This window comes from Pipistrellus kuhlii, unplaced genomic scaffold, assembly GCF_014108245.1.
Source record: "Pipistrellus kuhlii isolate mPipKuh1 unplaced genomic scaffold, mPipKuh1.p scaffold_m20_p_6, whole genome shotgun sequence".
NCBI classification, from domain to species: domain Eukaryota; kingdom Metazoa; phylum Chordata; class Mammalia; order Chiroptera; family Vespertilionidae; genus Pipistrellus; species Pipistrellus kuhlii.
The window spans coordinates 27,041,299-27,054,826 of NW_023425562.1; the positions used below are offsets into that span (position 1 = coordinate 27,041,299).

At 45.6% G+C, this 13,528-nt stretch overlaps 1 protein-coding gene across 2 annotated transcripts in view; it reads right to left on the reverse strand.

Annotated features, from left to right (window-relative positions):
* GNAL (G protein subunit alpha L) overlaps positions 1 to 13,528 on the reverse strand; it is an 83,182-nt gene that overhangs the window by 52,300 nt on the left and 17,354 nt on the right. The window contains exons 1-4 of one of the 2 annotated variants that reach the window (XM_036417909.2): positions 7,014 to 7,215; positions 6,742 to 6,814; positions 6,000 to 6,054; positions 5,737 to 5,856 (exon numbers count right to left, since the gene is read on the reverse strand). In XM_036417909.2, coding sequence (XP_036273802.1) covers positions 5,737 to 5,856; positions 6,000 to 6,054; positions 6,742 to 6,814; positions 7,014 to 7,155 — 390 coding nt within the window. In that variant the 5' untranslated portion in view covers positions 7,156 to 7,215. Of the gene's footprint in view, positions 1 to 5,736; positions 5,857 to 5,999; positions 6,055 to 6,741; positions 6,815 to 7,013; positions 7,216 to 13,528 lie in introns of those variants that run through there. The other variant, XM_036417908.2, reaches the window with a different exon arrangement.

Sequence of the window (13,528 nt, forward strand, 5' to 3'; positions counted from 1 at the left end):
GTATAGAATGACCAGGAAACTCGTGTGAGAAAGATGTCATGTGGCACAGACCTAAATGGCTAGAGAAACAGGTTATTAGCCATGCAGAACCCAAAGGACAAAGCCCTCCAAGGGTTTCGCTTGAGTTAACGGCATAATTTTGATTTCCCTCAGAGTGATGAAGTCTGTAGCTCCTATACTGCAAAACGTCAATATTTAACGAGTGACTCATACAGCCTTTCCATAGTTTCATAATCAAGTACTCTGGCATTTTGTCTAGGCACCAAAATGACTTCTATTCAATTTATTTTCATGTAAAATTTTGCTTGAAAAATGTTTATTTAGCAATTCAGGCTAGATATTTTCTCTATACTAATAAGATTAACCACAGCCACATTTTATAATTGATGATTCATCCTGAGCTAAAAATATGATTAGAAAGATTGCTCTTATATCACATTGACTGTCACTGGGGACAAGACCTGCTGCCTTGGGTGAGGAGGAGTAAGAAAGAGACTTTTCACTCTTCTATGTCTTTTGGATTTTGTGTCACATACAAATACTTCTTATTCAAACAAACTCAGACAGCCTTAAAAAAATAAAATAAAATTGCTTTGTGTTGTGAGAATGTTATGCACAAAGTTGATTTAATTCAATCTCTATGCCATAATAAAGGACAGGATAAAAATAGTATGGGATTATTTTCAGAGGTGAAGAAAACACTCACTTTCATGGATGACATTCTCATGTGAAGCTCATTATTCTGCCTCTTAAAACCTCAGTGTACCTTTCTCACAAACCACATGTCAACTCATTCAAATCTTACTTTGACACGTGGAGCCTACTGCTCCTTCCATCATTTCCCAAGAGAGCCCTGTAAAAGTCAAAATGTTTTCTCTCTGAGTCATATAAAAATAGCAATGATAAGGACAAAATGCCCTTATACTAAGGTATTTTTGATGTTACATTCTTCTGAAAACTGCTCCGTGTTCTTATAAATGAACTACTTTGGTAAACCAAGCAATAAACTTCTGGTACATCCAAATTTGAGGTGAACCATGACATCAAAAACCTTAACAACATACTTTCAATAGATTTGAAGTTTCATGACAGCTTATCCAAGAAACTTAAAAAAATATGTTGCCTTACTTTGTGACCATTCAAATATCCTATATAATAAAAGCCCAGCGACTGAATGGCAGAATGACCAGAATGACCGGTGGACCAGTAGCTATGGTGCACACTGACCAAGAGGGGGCAGACGCCCAATGCAGGAGCTGCCCCTGGTGGTCAGTGCACTCCCATGGTGGGAGCGCCATACAGCTGACCTGGATGAGCAGCTGCTCCTGCAGCAGGCCGATCCTGACGGTCACCCCCCCTCCCCACCAGTGTACAAATCCTGTGCACCGGGCCTCTAGTATTTTCTATAAGAAAAAAAACACTTTAGGGAAGAGTGTTTTCCCAGACTTCTCGGCGTGTTGGTGTAGACGAGAGGTCGCTGCTCTGGCTAATCCTCCAATGATGCTCTTTTTATTACGTGAAAAGCAGCATCATGGTCCACCCTCTATTTAATTTTCACTACAGTATTTAGAGATTGTCACAAGAATTGACAAAAGCTTTCCACCTTAAATATTTATTATGGATACAATTTATTAGTGGGCTAAAACTAAAGTGTAAATATTTCGATTAAAAATACAGTCTCAAAAGTAAATACAGTCTCAATGGACATTCCTAAAATGCACTTATGAATTACAAAGGGGAAAGGAGAAGAGAAACATGGCAGGCAGCACCTCACTAAGTGATCAGAGTTAATGCCCCCAATTCCCTAGGAAGGACACAGGCCATTTCTGTGTTTTTGATGCCAAAGCACTAACCAAATGTAGTCACGATGCATCAGGTGAACCACAGTAAGCACATCCCACAAAATAAATGTCTGGTCAATATCATGAAAAGATAAAATAAAGAAAGGCCGAGTGTGGAGAGTGGCTACAGTGTTTGGATCGTTCAAGCCTCAGACTAATGAGAGGACACAGGTCTCTCATGGTCCTCCCAGCACAATGATAGCCAACAGCTGTAGCTGTAAGCTTGAGCCTAAGGTCTGAACACCTGGCCCCACCTGCCTGAGTGATGTGGGCTCGATAGAGTTCAGACGCATGTAATTGAGTAAACTTGAAACTCGGGAGAATGTTGTAAATATATTGACCACGCCCTTACTTTGCCTTGTGGAATCTGGCTATAAAATAAAGACATAGCTTGTAGTCAGTGGCACTATCATTAGCTCTCCATCAATCTGACTATAAAATAAAGACATAGCTTGTAGTCAGTGGCACTATCATTAGCTCTCCATCAATCTGACTATAAAATAAAGACATAGCTTGTAGTCAGTGGCACTATCATTAGCTCTCCATCACAGAGGCTTTCCATCAGAGAGGACAGCATCCCACTCAGACCGAGATTTCTTCTCTTGTCTGCCTTTTCTCAATCCTTCACCGCCCCCTCTCAGGGTCACAGAAGCTGGCTGAGCTGGCGCGGCACATAAGGCGCCCGACGTGGGGCTGAGTGTGCCATGACCGTGCTGGCTCACCACAGCTGAGGTATTGTTAGAGTAAAGCAGAGATAGAAATTACATGTACTACTTGATTCTGGGTTGAATTACTGCCACGATCATCACCTGAGACTGTTTTCACGGGTAGATGAGCCGGATGGAAAGACATGGTGCCAACTAGGGAAGGGTGTTCAGGGGAGAGCCCAGTTCAGAGCCAAGATGATATGGATGCACATGAGAAGAACTGTAAAGAGGCAACTAACTCATTCATGATACCACCCCATCCAAACTGCTCCACTAACTTTCATCTGGATTACTACCTAAAGTGATAAACAGAGTCCATATGTGATCATCTGGATTTCACCTAAAGGCTTCTCAGAGCAGCACAGACCTGGCCTAAGAGGTCTGTGAAGTCGGGCCCCTGGCGCTTTCTGGAACCTTCCCCAGCAACCCTTAGCTGGATAGGCACTCACTATGCTGGCCTTCTTTCTGTTACAATTAAAGTTTCATATAATTAAATTGAAATTCAAATGGAGAGCAAAAGAACAGAAGAGAAATGTGACATCAAAAGACTTTTAAGGATTTGATCTAAAAAAAGTACTAGATTTAGTAAATCAGTGTTATGTTTACTATAAAGAATTCTTGGTTTAGCTCTGCTGTTATGATTTTTACAGTATACATTTTTTAATTTTCTCTAAATGTAGCAAGTATTATGAACATATGTCAGAGATTTGTCTTAGGATCATCAAAATGTCAATCCAAGAACTGTTTAATAATATAAGTGAAATAAATATTTCAGAGCATCAGGTAATAAACGTTATTGAAAATGTGTGCATATCCAATAAAAATAGCATTTCAGAAGCAAAGTTATACATTTAGATATTAATTTCCTTATTTATATAAGTATAGGCTCTTTTATAAACATAATCTCATTTGAAAAGGACAGAGACACAGATGACAATAGAATGTTAGGCTAAAAAAAACTATAATTAAAAAAAAAATTACCTCTGAAAGACCATTATAATTACACTAGAGTCCTGATGCATGAAATTTGTGCAAGGGCTTGGCCCTTGCAGCCATGTCTTTGCCTGGAAGATCATTCAGCTGTCTGGCCTAATTAGCATATTATGCTTTTATTATTATAGAATTGCATCTTCAGGTTCCCAATTCTCTTTTATTAATTTTGATTCTGATAACCACTTTTAAGTAGCCTTAACATATCTATATGGAAATACATGGGTGCAAAGGAAATGGTTTCTCAAGTTTATTTATTTAAATTAATAATATGATTTAACTTCATCAACATGTTCACAAATTAGGTGCTTTGGATTCCATAGGAATCTACTTGAGCGTTCCTGTTTCTGAGCTTTAGATTAAATATGGAATATGTTTATCATGTGTGAGTTTGTCATGAAGGAGAAAGAAAATGTGTGACTGATGAATACATCTTAGTTCTAATTTCTCATTATACGCCAAGAATCACCGTTTTCCTGCATCAGAGCCATGTATAAGATGTTTTAGGACTATTTTTAGGTGAACACGACAGGGCAAAATTGAGAACTTACATGTGTGTTTATAAATGTGTAAACCTGAAGCTGAGTGGGCGTGCCTCTCCTGGTTTCAGCCGGGACCCTGCGGTTTGGGGGACGTGACTGCCGCGTTACATAAAAGGCTGGGAGGACGCCCGGAGCTCCAGCTGCTGAAGCACCGCTTTGGTGCTACCTCCTCCTTCCCCCACATCATCCCCTTTATTCCCCTGAGAGCCACCAATCAATTAAAGACACAGTTCAGTGAAAAACAGTGGGCCCTGCTGTGCCAAGTCCCTTATCTCTTTTCCCAGCCATTCTGCTACCCCTGAATCCTTTCTAAAAATTCTAGAGATCTCGCTGGCTACACTGGAATGCTTACCAGAAACAACAATCCCAGTATAGCATGCAAATAAAAGCTAAAAAAAAAAAAAAAAAGTAATTCTTATTTGTCACCCCGATACAGCCTACGGGACATCCCTGTGGTGCTGAAGAGAAGGGTGGGGCTGAGCAGGCGTAAGCAGGGCGGGACCTGTCTATTGGACATGCTGGTTTCTGCACCAGCTTCCCCGGGAAGAGAGGATCTTGAGGATGAAAAGTGTCTCAAGACCGCTGTGCCAGGTAGTATAATAAAATCTTGGAAATACTGCTACTGATACACACACAGTACAAACATATACTTTTTTTTTTTTTTTTTTTTTTAGCACAACGGCAGCAAAAATGATTTTCTGAGAAATGTAACAAATACAGTTTTCTATGAAACATGCTTGATCTAATTGCCAAACAGTATTATAAAGAAAAGTTTATTCCCAAACAAGAGAAAACTAATATTCACATCATCCTTTTTAAAGCAATATTACCATCCAAGTGATTAGGAAAGCAGCCCTCAATCTGCAGATGTAAAATGAACTACATTTTCCTATCATGTAGTAAATGTTCAGAAGTAATCCACGTTATTATTTACAGCATGAATTCTCTTCTTATCTGATCTGAAGGACACTTGCCTTAAAAGTAAACTGAATTCTGTTCTAATTTTCCCTCAGATGCAATCACATACCAGAGAGCACGTCTCTCTACTTGTGGAATTTCTACTGACTTATCCTCCTGGAAACCACTGGTTAATTTAGAAATTCAGATAGGAAAAAGTTCTTTAGATTTTTTCTTAAAGGTATGCTGTCTTCCTCATTATCAACCTCACCAATTCGTTCATAAAAGCATTTTTTTCATAATCCTACTGTTTTTCGTATTTTTAACCAATGTTAACATTTTGATACAGAGGAAATATTTCATTTAAGCAGAGCTAGATTTTTGAAGTTAACCATGAACTAATATTAATGTTGATTCTCAGTAAGCCACCACATTAAAAATGGCTCTGCCCTGGCTGGTGCGGCTCCGTTGGTTGGAGCCTCATCCTGTACCCCAAAAGGCTGTGGGTTCGATTCCCAGTCATGGCACATACCTAGGTTGAGGGCTTCACCCCCATTGGGGCTCATAAGGGAGATAACCAACTAATGTTTCCCTCTCATATCAATGTTTTCTTTTTTTCTCTCTCTTCCCCTGTCTCCTTGTCTCCGTTTCTTTCTAAAAATCAGTAAACATATCTTCAAGTGAGGTAAAAAAAAGAAAAAGAAAATAAAAGGATTCCATCTTGCACCAGTTGAATTATTTCAGGACCGATTCACATACCTGGGAATATTCGAAGTCGGTGATAGGGGCTATACTCTTGATGTAGTCTGATCGAAATTGATTTTCTGGGTTGGCCAGTGGAACTGGAGGTATTATGGTACTCATCGCTGAGATGATTGTCTAAAACGGAATAAGGAACAATATATTTGTGGGTGACTACAACACAGGCTCGATGTATGATAAGCGAATGAATAATTTCTGTCTGCTTAGAGAGCAGAGTACTTCACTCTTCTAGCAAACAACCATTAAGTAAAAGTCCTTACCACAATAGCATCTTTAACATTTTTCCGGATGTCCAGGATTTTCTGCTTCTTCTCCCTGCATTACAAGAGAATTGTTATTAACTTCTTTTGTCGTCAGCACTGATTCGAGTGAATTGGGTGGAAGTTTAAATTTCCAGCTGCAGCCCCTGGCTAGACTGGTGTTCCTAGCAGTCTACACCAATCCCCAGAGCAACAGTTCTTATCTGCAAAGTTTCTGTCTGGGGAGGGAAAACATGCCCCTTCTCTAGTTTGTACTCCAAACAAACTCGAATGCACACATTACAACCTATAGCTTTACACAACCAAACTTGTCGCACCAAACACACCAAGCCTGTCATGCATACTGCCTATAAAAACTGTACAGCTATACTTGCAAATATATTTGATCTGAACCTATCCAGGTGCTGATAGGTATGAATTGAAATGGATGCAGACAATTGATATAGAGAAAAGTACACTTTGACATGCTCGTTAAGTGTGTTCAGAGCAGCACCAAGAATACACAGATCAATACCTCAAGAATGCCTAATAAGTCATATTTTGTAAAGCAAGTTATTTTTCTTAATCTAGAGAAAGGGTTTACCTAAATATACCAAATTCAACAATCCATTCCTACATTTTTCTCCCTAAAAGGTGCATTCAGTGATTAACGCCTAGAGAAAGCAACTCTAGGGGAAGCTGGGAAAGGAGTGACAGCGTGTACACAGTTTCTAAGCAAAAACCGAAACCGATCATTGCTTACTCGGGATTGAATCCATTGACGTGCAGGATCCTCATCTGCTTGACGATCGTGCTTTTCCCAGACTCACCAGCCCCTGCAAAAAACAAACAGAAAGGATGCTGTGACCTGCAGTCGGATGCCCTGGGCGCCGTTCACATCAACCCACATTGAGCGGCGATCTTGCCCCAGGGCCGGCATTGCGAAGCTCAGGCAGGCGCTGGGCCAGGCGGCCCGGCGGATGGGCAGGAGGGCGGGCTGTGCGCTCCGGGCCCTGCGGAGCCGCCGCGCCTTACCCAGGAGCAGCAGGCGGTGCGTCGCTTTGTACGCCAGGCGCTCCTTCTGCAGCTGCTTCTCGATCTTCTTGTTGGCCTCGCGCCTCTCCTTCTCATCCACGCCCTGGTCTTCGGTGGTCTTGCTGTTGCCCAGGCAGCCCATGCCTGCGCGCTCGCGGGGGCGCCGGGCGCGGCTGGGTCAGGAGTTTGCACAGAGAGCGATGGGGAGCAGGTCCCGCGGCGGCCTCTCTCCCCGGCGGCTGGAAGAGATGCCCGGGCTGGTCTCCCGGCGTCTCCGGATCCGAACAGGCCGTCTTCTCCCGCCCGATGCCCCCCGCAAACTCCTAACCGGGAAGGACGCGGGAAGACGCGCGGAGCTGAGCGCCTGCGGGGATGGATGGTTTCGGTTCGGACGCGCGGCGGCTAACGGGTTAGAGATAACGGTCTAGGGCGATCTGCTGGGGGGACAGCGTGCAGGGAGCGAAGGAAGGCGGTGGTGGTGGTGGTGGTGGGGCTGCGCCCTCCACTCGCCCTAGTTCCCTGGCCCCGCTCCCCGCAAGCTGCGGGGCTGCCCAGCGGGAAGCGCCCGGCCGGCCGGGGTCCGAGGCTGCGCGCTCAGCCGGTGCGCCCGCGGGCTGGTGCCCAGCGCGGCGGGAAGGACGGAGCGTGTGCGTGCGGGTCCCTGCAGGGCGACTGTGGGCACCAACCCCCCAGCAGCAGGAGACCCAGGTTTCCCCCTGGGTCCCGGGTCCGCGGGCTCCGCGCAGGGAGGGAGCCCGGCCCGCGGGAGGGGGGGTGCGGCAGGTGGCCGGCCCGGGGTGAGGGAGGGAGGCCGGCGCTCACGGAGCTGCAGGGGCGGGAGCTGACCTCTCAGGGCCCGGCCGTGGGAGGCTCACCCTCGTGGGGTCCCGACCGCTGCCAGGTGGCTGGCTGTCTCGCACCCCGAGCCCGGGCGAGTGGGTGGACGAGCGAGCGCTCCCGCAGGTGCATCAGCTGCCTCCTCCCGCTCATAGGCGGGCGGGAGGCGGCGGGATCATGCATATTCCATCAGGAGGAGGGCCTGCGAGAGGCTCCCGGCGCCCGCCCCTGTTCCCCGCACTTTCTAGATGGCTCCGCGCACCCACGCCCCTCGGCCTCCCGTCCTGACGCCCAGCCCCCGGCTCGCCGTGGCCCTCCTCTCCACGGCTCTACTCTTTTTTCGAGAGGGCACGCTGGCCTCGAACTTGGCCTTGTAGTCAAGGACCAAAGGAGGGCAGGAGGCAGGTGTGTCCTCCTGGACTGTGAGGGTGAGCTAGGCCCCCCCAATTCCTGCCACAACAGCTCCAGGGGCACCAGCCGTTCCACGAGCCTTGCTCTGGGGGGAGGAGGTCCAAGGCGCTGCCTGGTGCTGCGGAGACCACTGCCCTGGGTATGGCGGTTGCAAGCTGAGGGGCTCCAGGCTCCAGGGTCCGGGCACTGAACAAGGATTCTTTCAAAAAATATATTTTATTGATTTTTTAATTTTTTATTTATTTATTTATTTATTTTACAGAGAGGAAAGGAGGGGGATATAGAGTTAGAAACATCTACCAGCTGCCTCCTGCACCCTCCCCACTGGGGATGTGCCTGCAACCAAGGTACATGCCCTTGACCGGAATCGAACCTGGGACCCTTGAGTCTGCAGGCCCACGTTCTATCCACTGAGCCAAACCAGTGAGGACTGCACAAGGATTCTTTCCCATGCCCTCCCCCTGGGGTGGGGAGGGTGGGGGTTGGGGGGAGGTTCCCTGCCAGGCTGCCCCTGCGCCCAGGGGCATGGCAGTCTTCACTCTGTCAGTGTGGCCCCTCTCCTCTGATCGCCCCTCTTTCCTCAAACTCTTTCCTCCAAGTGCACAAATACCTTCAACCCTGTCCCATTTAAAACCGGCAGCGCCTCCTTCATGGCAAGTGGCCGGTTAGTTCCACCAGCTTTCCTCCTGCCCGCCACTGCCGAGAGCTACAAGGGAAGGTGACTCCCGTGTCCGGCCTCACCTGTCCGGACCGCAGCCTCTGGCAGCCCACCCCCTGCACTGGAGATACTCTCTCCACGGTCACCCGTGGTGTCCCGGTGGCTGGCCATCGCCCGTGAGCTCTGGTTTTTGTGTGTGTTGTCTAAAACATGGAACGCTTCATGAATTTTCGAGTCAGCCCTGCGCAGGGGCCGTGCTAATCTCCGTGTCCTCGTGAACTTGGGTCTGGGCTTCCTTGGGCCTCCTGGTGGGGCTGGCTGTCTGTGCTTGAGAAGCTCTTGTCCTCCAGCTGCTGGTCTTTTTGATTTCCTGCCTGCCCTCTGGCTAGTGACTCTTCACTTCTCCCCCGGGTGGAGGCACCTTGGACCCACAACAGCCTCTTCCCCCTGGCGGGGCTGACTGCCTCTTCACAGGGGGTACACACAGCTCCATGTCCATATTAGCTCTCCAGCCCAGCTCACAACCTGGCTGTCCAACCAGAACCTGAAGTCAGTCCTGACTGCTTTTCCTTCTTGGCAACCCAAGTAGGATCTTGTGTGTGTGTGTGTGTGTGTGTGTGTGTTTAATTTTTTTAAATTAAATTATTATCTTTGTACATATACCATTGCTCCCCTCCCTCCCATACAAGCCCTCCCCCAAGTAGGATCTTGTTGATCTGTGTCCTGTGTGTCTGTCCTATCCTTTCTACCCCATCTGCCTCGGCCATGGTCTCAGTCCCTAATCTAACCTGGATTTTGGCAGAAGGTGAGAGAAGGTATATAAAAATGGCATAGTGTAGTGGAATGTTTATAAAGACTTGTCAAGTTTTTTTTTTAAAAAGATATATTTTATTTATTTTTTACAGAGAGGAAGGGAGAGGGATACAGAGTTAGAAACATTGATGAGAGAGAAACATCGATCAGCTGCTTCCTGCACACCTCCTACGGGGGATGTGCCTGCAACCAAGGTACATGCCCTTGACCAGAATCGAACTCGGGACCCTTCAGTCCGCAGGCCGCCAAACCAGTTAGGGCTGTCAGTTTTTTAAATGCCAAGATTTCTATGAATTGTTGGTGGGAAGAGAAGGGGACAAAACAAGTCCCATGAAAACTCTAAAAGGGAGAAATAAGTTAGAACCCAGAAGCTCACGTTTAAGGCAGCCTGATATTTGGTTTCCCTAAAAATATAGCAAAATGTTTCCACTTGTTAAAAATTAGGAATTAGGGTTAAACGTAACTGTGCATATACTGAATTTTGTATGATTGCAAGAGCAGACCTAATAGTACAGGTCTGCACTAGATGACCTGCAAAGTCCATCTTTTCCCAGTCCTGTCTTTATCTGGGAAACTGATCCTCACTTGTGTTTCCAACCATGGGATCAGCATTCAAAATTCTAGCTGGTTCACCTAGAGCAGGGGCGTGGAGCTGTAGGTAGAGAACTAAGTGCAGCCAGGAGCTGCTGGCAATGCAAGCATCTGTTGCCAGGCAACGGTGGCAGTAGCGGAGGTGGCACCACCACCATCACCACCCCCACCACCCTGGTGGAGCAGCACACACCCACCTGCAGGCAGGTGCCAGCAGAGGGACAGAGGTGCTGGTTCAAGGACATGTTGGGCTTGCAAAGCAGGTGAGGGAGGGCCCTGGTCCCACCAGGGAGAACCGGGAAGGTGCGAAGTTGGGGGCAAAAAAGGGGCAAAAGATAAAATGATGTTTTCCTCACTCTTGTTGGTGTTTAAGACAGACAGGGTGTCTCTCAAGTCTCAGTGCAGTTGAAAGTTCAATTACTTACATTTCTTTTATATTCCTTAGTTTTGTGAATTCTGAATACTGTAATGATTTTTAAATTTGGTTTTGTTTCAGTCCCTCTGACTAAATAACAAATATATACAAAAAAATTGCACCTGTTCTCTGGTCTGAACGCTAGTCTACGATGGCAATAAAAACAAAATGTGTTTCCCCCATAAATAAGAAACAAAATTTGTTTCTCACCATAGAAGTTTGACAACTGGGTTAACTATACAGAGAGAATCTTTGATTCACGACAGGCCTAGATCGAGGAGATGCGGAGCTGCTTTGAAAAAAGACTAGAGAGCTAGATAGCACAAGACACTGGATAGTTGGATTCAATTTTTAAAAATCAACACTTAAAAAGTGTAATAACTAGTCTTTCAATAGCATGTTATACTTTAGAGATTAAAAAAAGGTTAAAACTGCACTAAGACTTTTGGAGCAGTACAGAGAAATTTTAAAAGAAGGGGAACAAAAAAGTTTGGGAAAGATGAAGAGTCACTAATGCCGTGCAGGGACCATGCTCCAGAAACCCCCGCTGCGCCGGCTGTGCAGCGAACCTGGCAGCACCAGCGGGGTGACGGATCCGTACACAGCCCTCCCTCCGGGGCGCGCCACTTCAGACAGCTGCTGTGGCCCCTCTCTTTGTATCTTGGTGGAACCAACCTGTGCTGGTTAGTTTCCATTCTTAACAACAGCAGGGCCCACTCCGTGACCTAATCACAACACACCTTAAAAGCAGTATGGTTAATTTTTTTACATTTTTATAGGAAAGCGGGGAAACATTTCCTCTTTTGTGCATAATACTCTGCAATCAAATGTCTTACAGCTTACTGAAATATCTATATCTGTCTCCTTTTCCCCCTCTCTTACCCCGAAAGCCAAAGTAATATTAAATAGCTTTTGGAAGTATCATCCATAAAGGGTAGTAATTCAGTCTTAGTTCTTGACAAAAATGACAGCCTTAAAAACCAAAATAGCAGCCAATCACGAGGGAAGGTATGCTGCCTCTGATTCCACCCCAGGTCCCAAACCCAGGACTGAAATACCCTCTTTGGCACACACAACTCAGTGTCAGGCAGCAGCTTCTTACAGCGTGAAAACGCGAGGCGGGAGCCCACTGAGTAAGACAACAAAACCCCCATGAAACAGGGAATCCACATACAGAATGAAGCTCAAAAGAACCTGTGAGAGCCACCAAACTGGGTCAGCTTATGAGACAGAAATCAAGGACCAGAGGAGTGAAAATTAGCATTTGACCGGTGAAGGTGAGCATCTCCATTTGTTTAATCCCGTTCTTTAACCTCAGGTAGCCTAACAAAATATTGGACTAAAACAGAGATTCAAACACATCTAATTCTTATGTTTCAAATGCTGACGTGAAGTTTCAAAAAGAGTCTAACCAGTTTTAAAGATAATTATTTTTTTACTAATTAAAAAAACATCAGGTGAAGGGAAATATAAAAACTGTGAACAACCCCCCCCTCTCCTGCCTCCAATATATAAATATTATACATTTTAAACCTTAAGGGAAATTTTATGATAAAAAGTAGTTTCAGCGCTTAGTTCTAGATATCGTGAGTTTATAGTCCCCAAATAACAACATCCACTAACATTTTCTTATAAAGCAAATCAGACTCCACAAAGCCCCCCAAGTTGGAGCAAAAAGAAAGACAAGCAAACTGGTAAGCATTTTAAATGCTGAGCAATGTTCTCCTGGCACCACGAAGGTGCCCCTGTGGGATGGCAGAGCTGCCAGAAATGTGAAAGCAGGAATTCAGTCTTCACACACGGATTCGATGTTGGACTTTCAGCACGGCTCGCCTGCCTCACACAATTATTTTCACATTTTAAGCAAATCATGTAGCAGTATGCTGTAAGGATAGTTAAGAGAAACCAATTTTGTATCTACCCGATGTAGATTCATATCATCGAACATGTTTATTTCTACCCACTGGCCATCATCTAAGAGATAAACTACAAAGCAGATAAGAAAACTCTAAAACTGATTTTAAAAGTTCTTGAGCAGTTGGGGAAGTAAGAAGAGCACACTGCAGTCATTCAGAGGACAATGTGTGATACCATATAGGAGCCAAGGGCTGAAAGGTGTGGCAGGACCTTTTTAAGGGGGACGTGAGGGCTCATGGGATTGGGAAAAGCTTCAACAAGGAGGCAGGATGGAGGTGTGTCCTGAAGAATGGTGGGGTTGAGTCACGTAGAAAGAAGGAAGAACTGCAAGGTAAAAGCAATGGAAAGGGAATGGGTATTGCACAGGAGGGAGATGGGCCAACAATAAGAACTGTCTCGGCCTAAACCGGTTTGGCTCAGTGGATAGAGCTTCGGCTTGGGGACTGAGGGGTCCCCGGTTTGATTCTGGTCAAGGGCATGTACATGGGTTGCAGGCACATTCCCAGTTGGGGGTGTGCAGGAGGCGGCTGAGTTGATGTTTCTCTCTCATCGATATTTCTAACTATCTATCCCTCTCCCTTCCTCTCTGTGAAAAATCAATAAATATATATTTTTTAAAAACTGTCTTAGAGGTAAGCCATGGGAAGTATATATTCTTGGTATGGAAGTTTTTCTCAAGCTATAAGCCCTCTCATGAAATGTGCAGCTCAGTAATTAACAGCATGGGCTGTTGAGTCAAAGATGCATGCGCTCAAACCCCATGTTATTCTCAGTTTCTTTCTCTGGAAACGGGTGAGGATAATGGCACTCTCCTTATAGTAACATGGTGAGAACTATTCAGAATCAATTCATCTATCACAGTGCCTGGTGAGT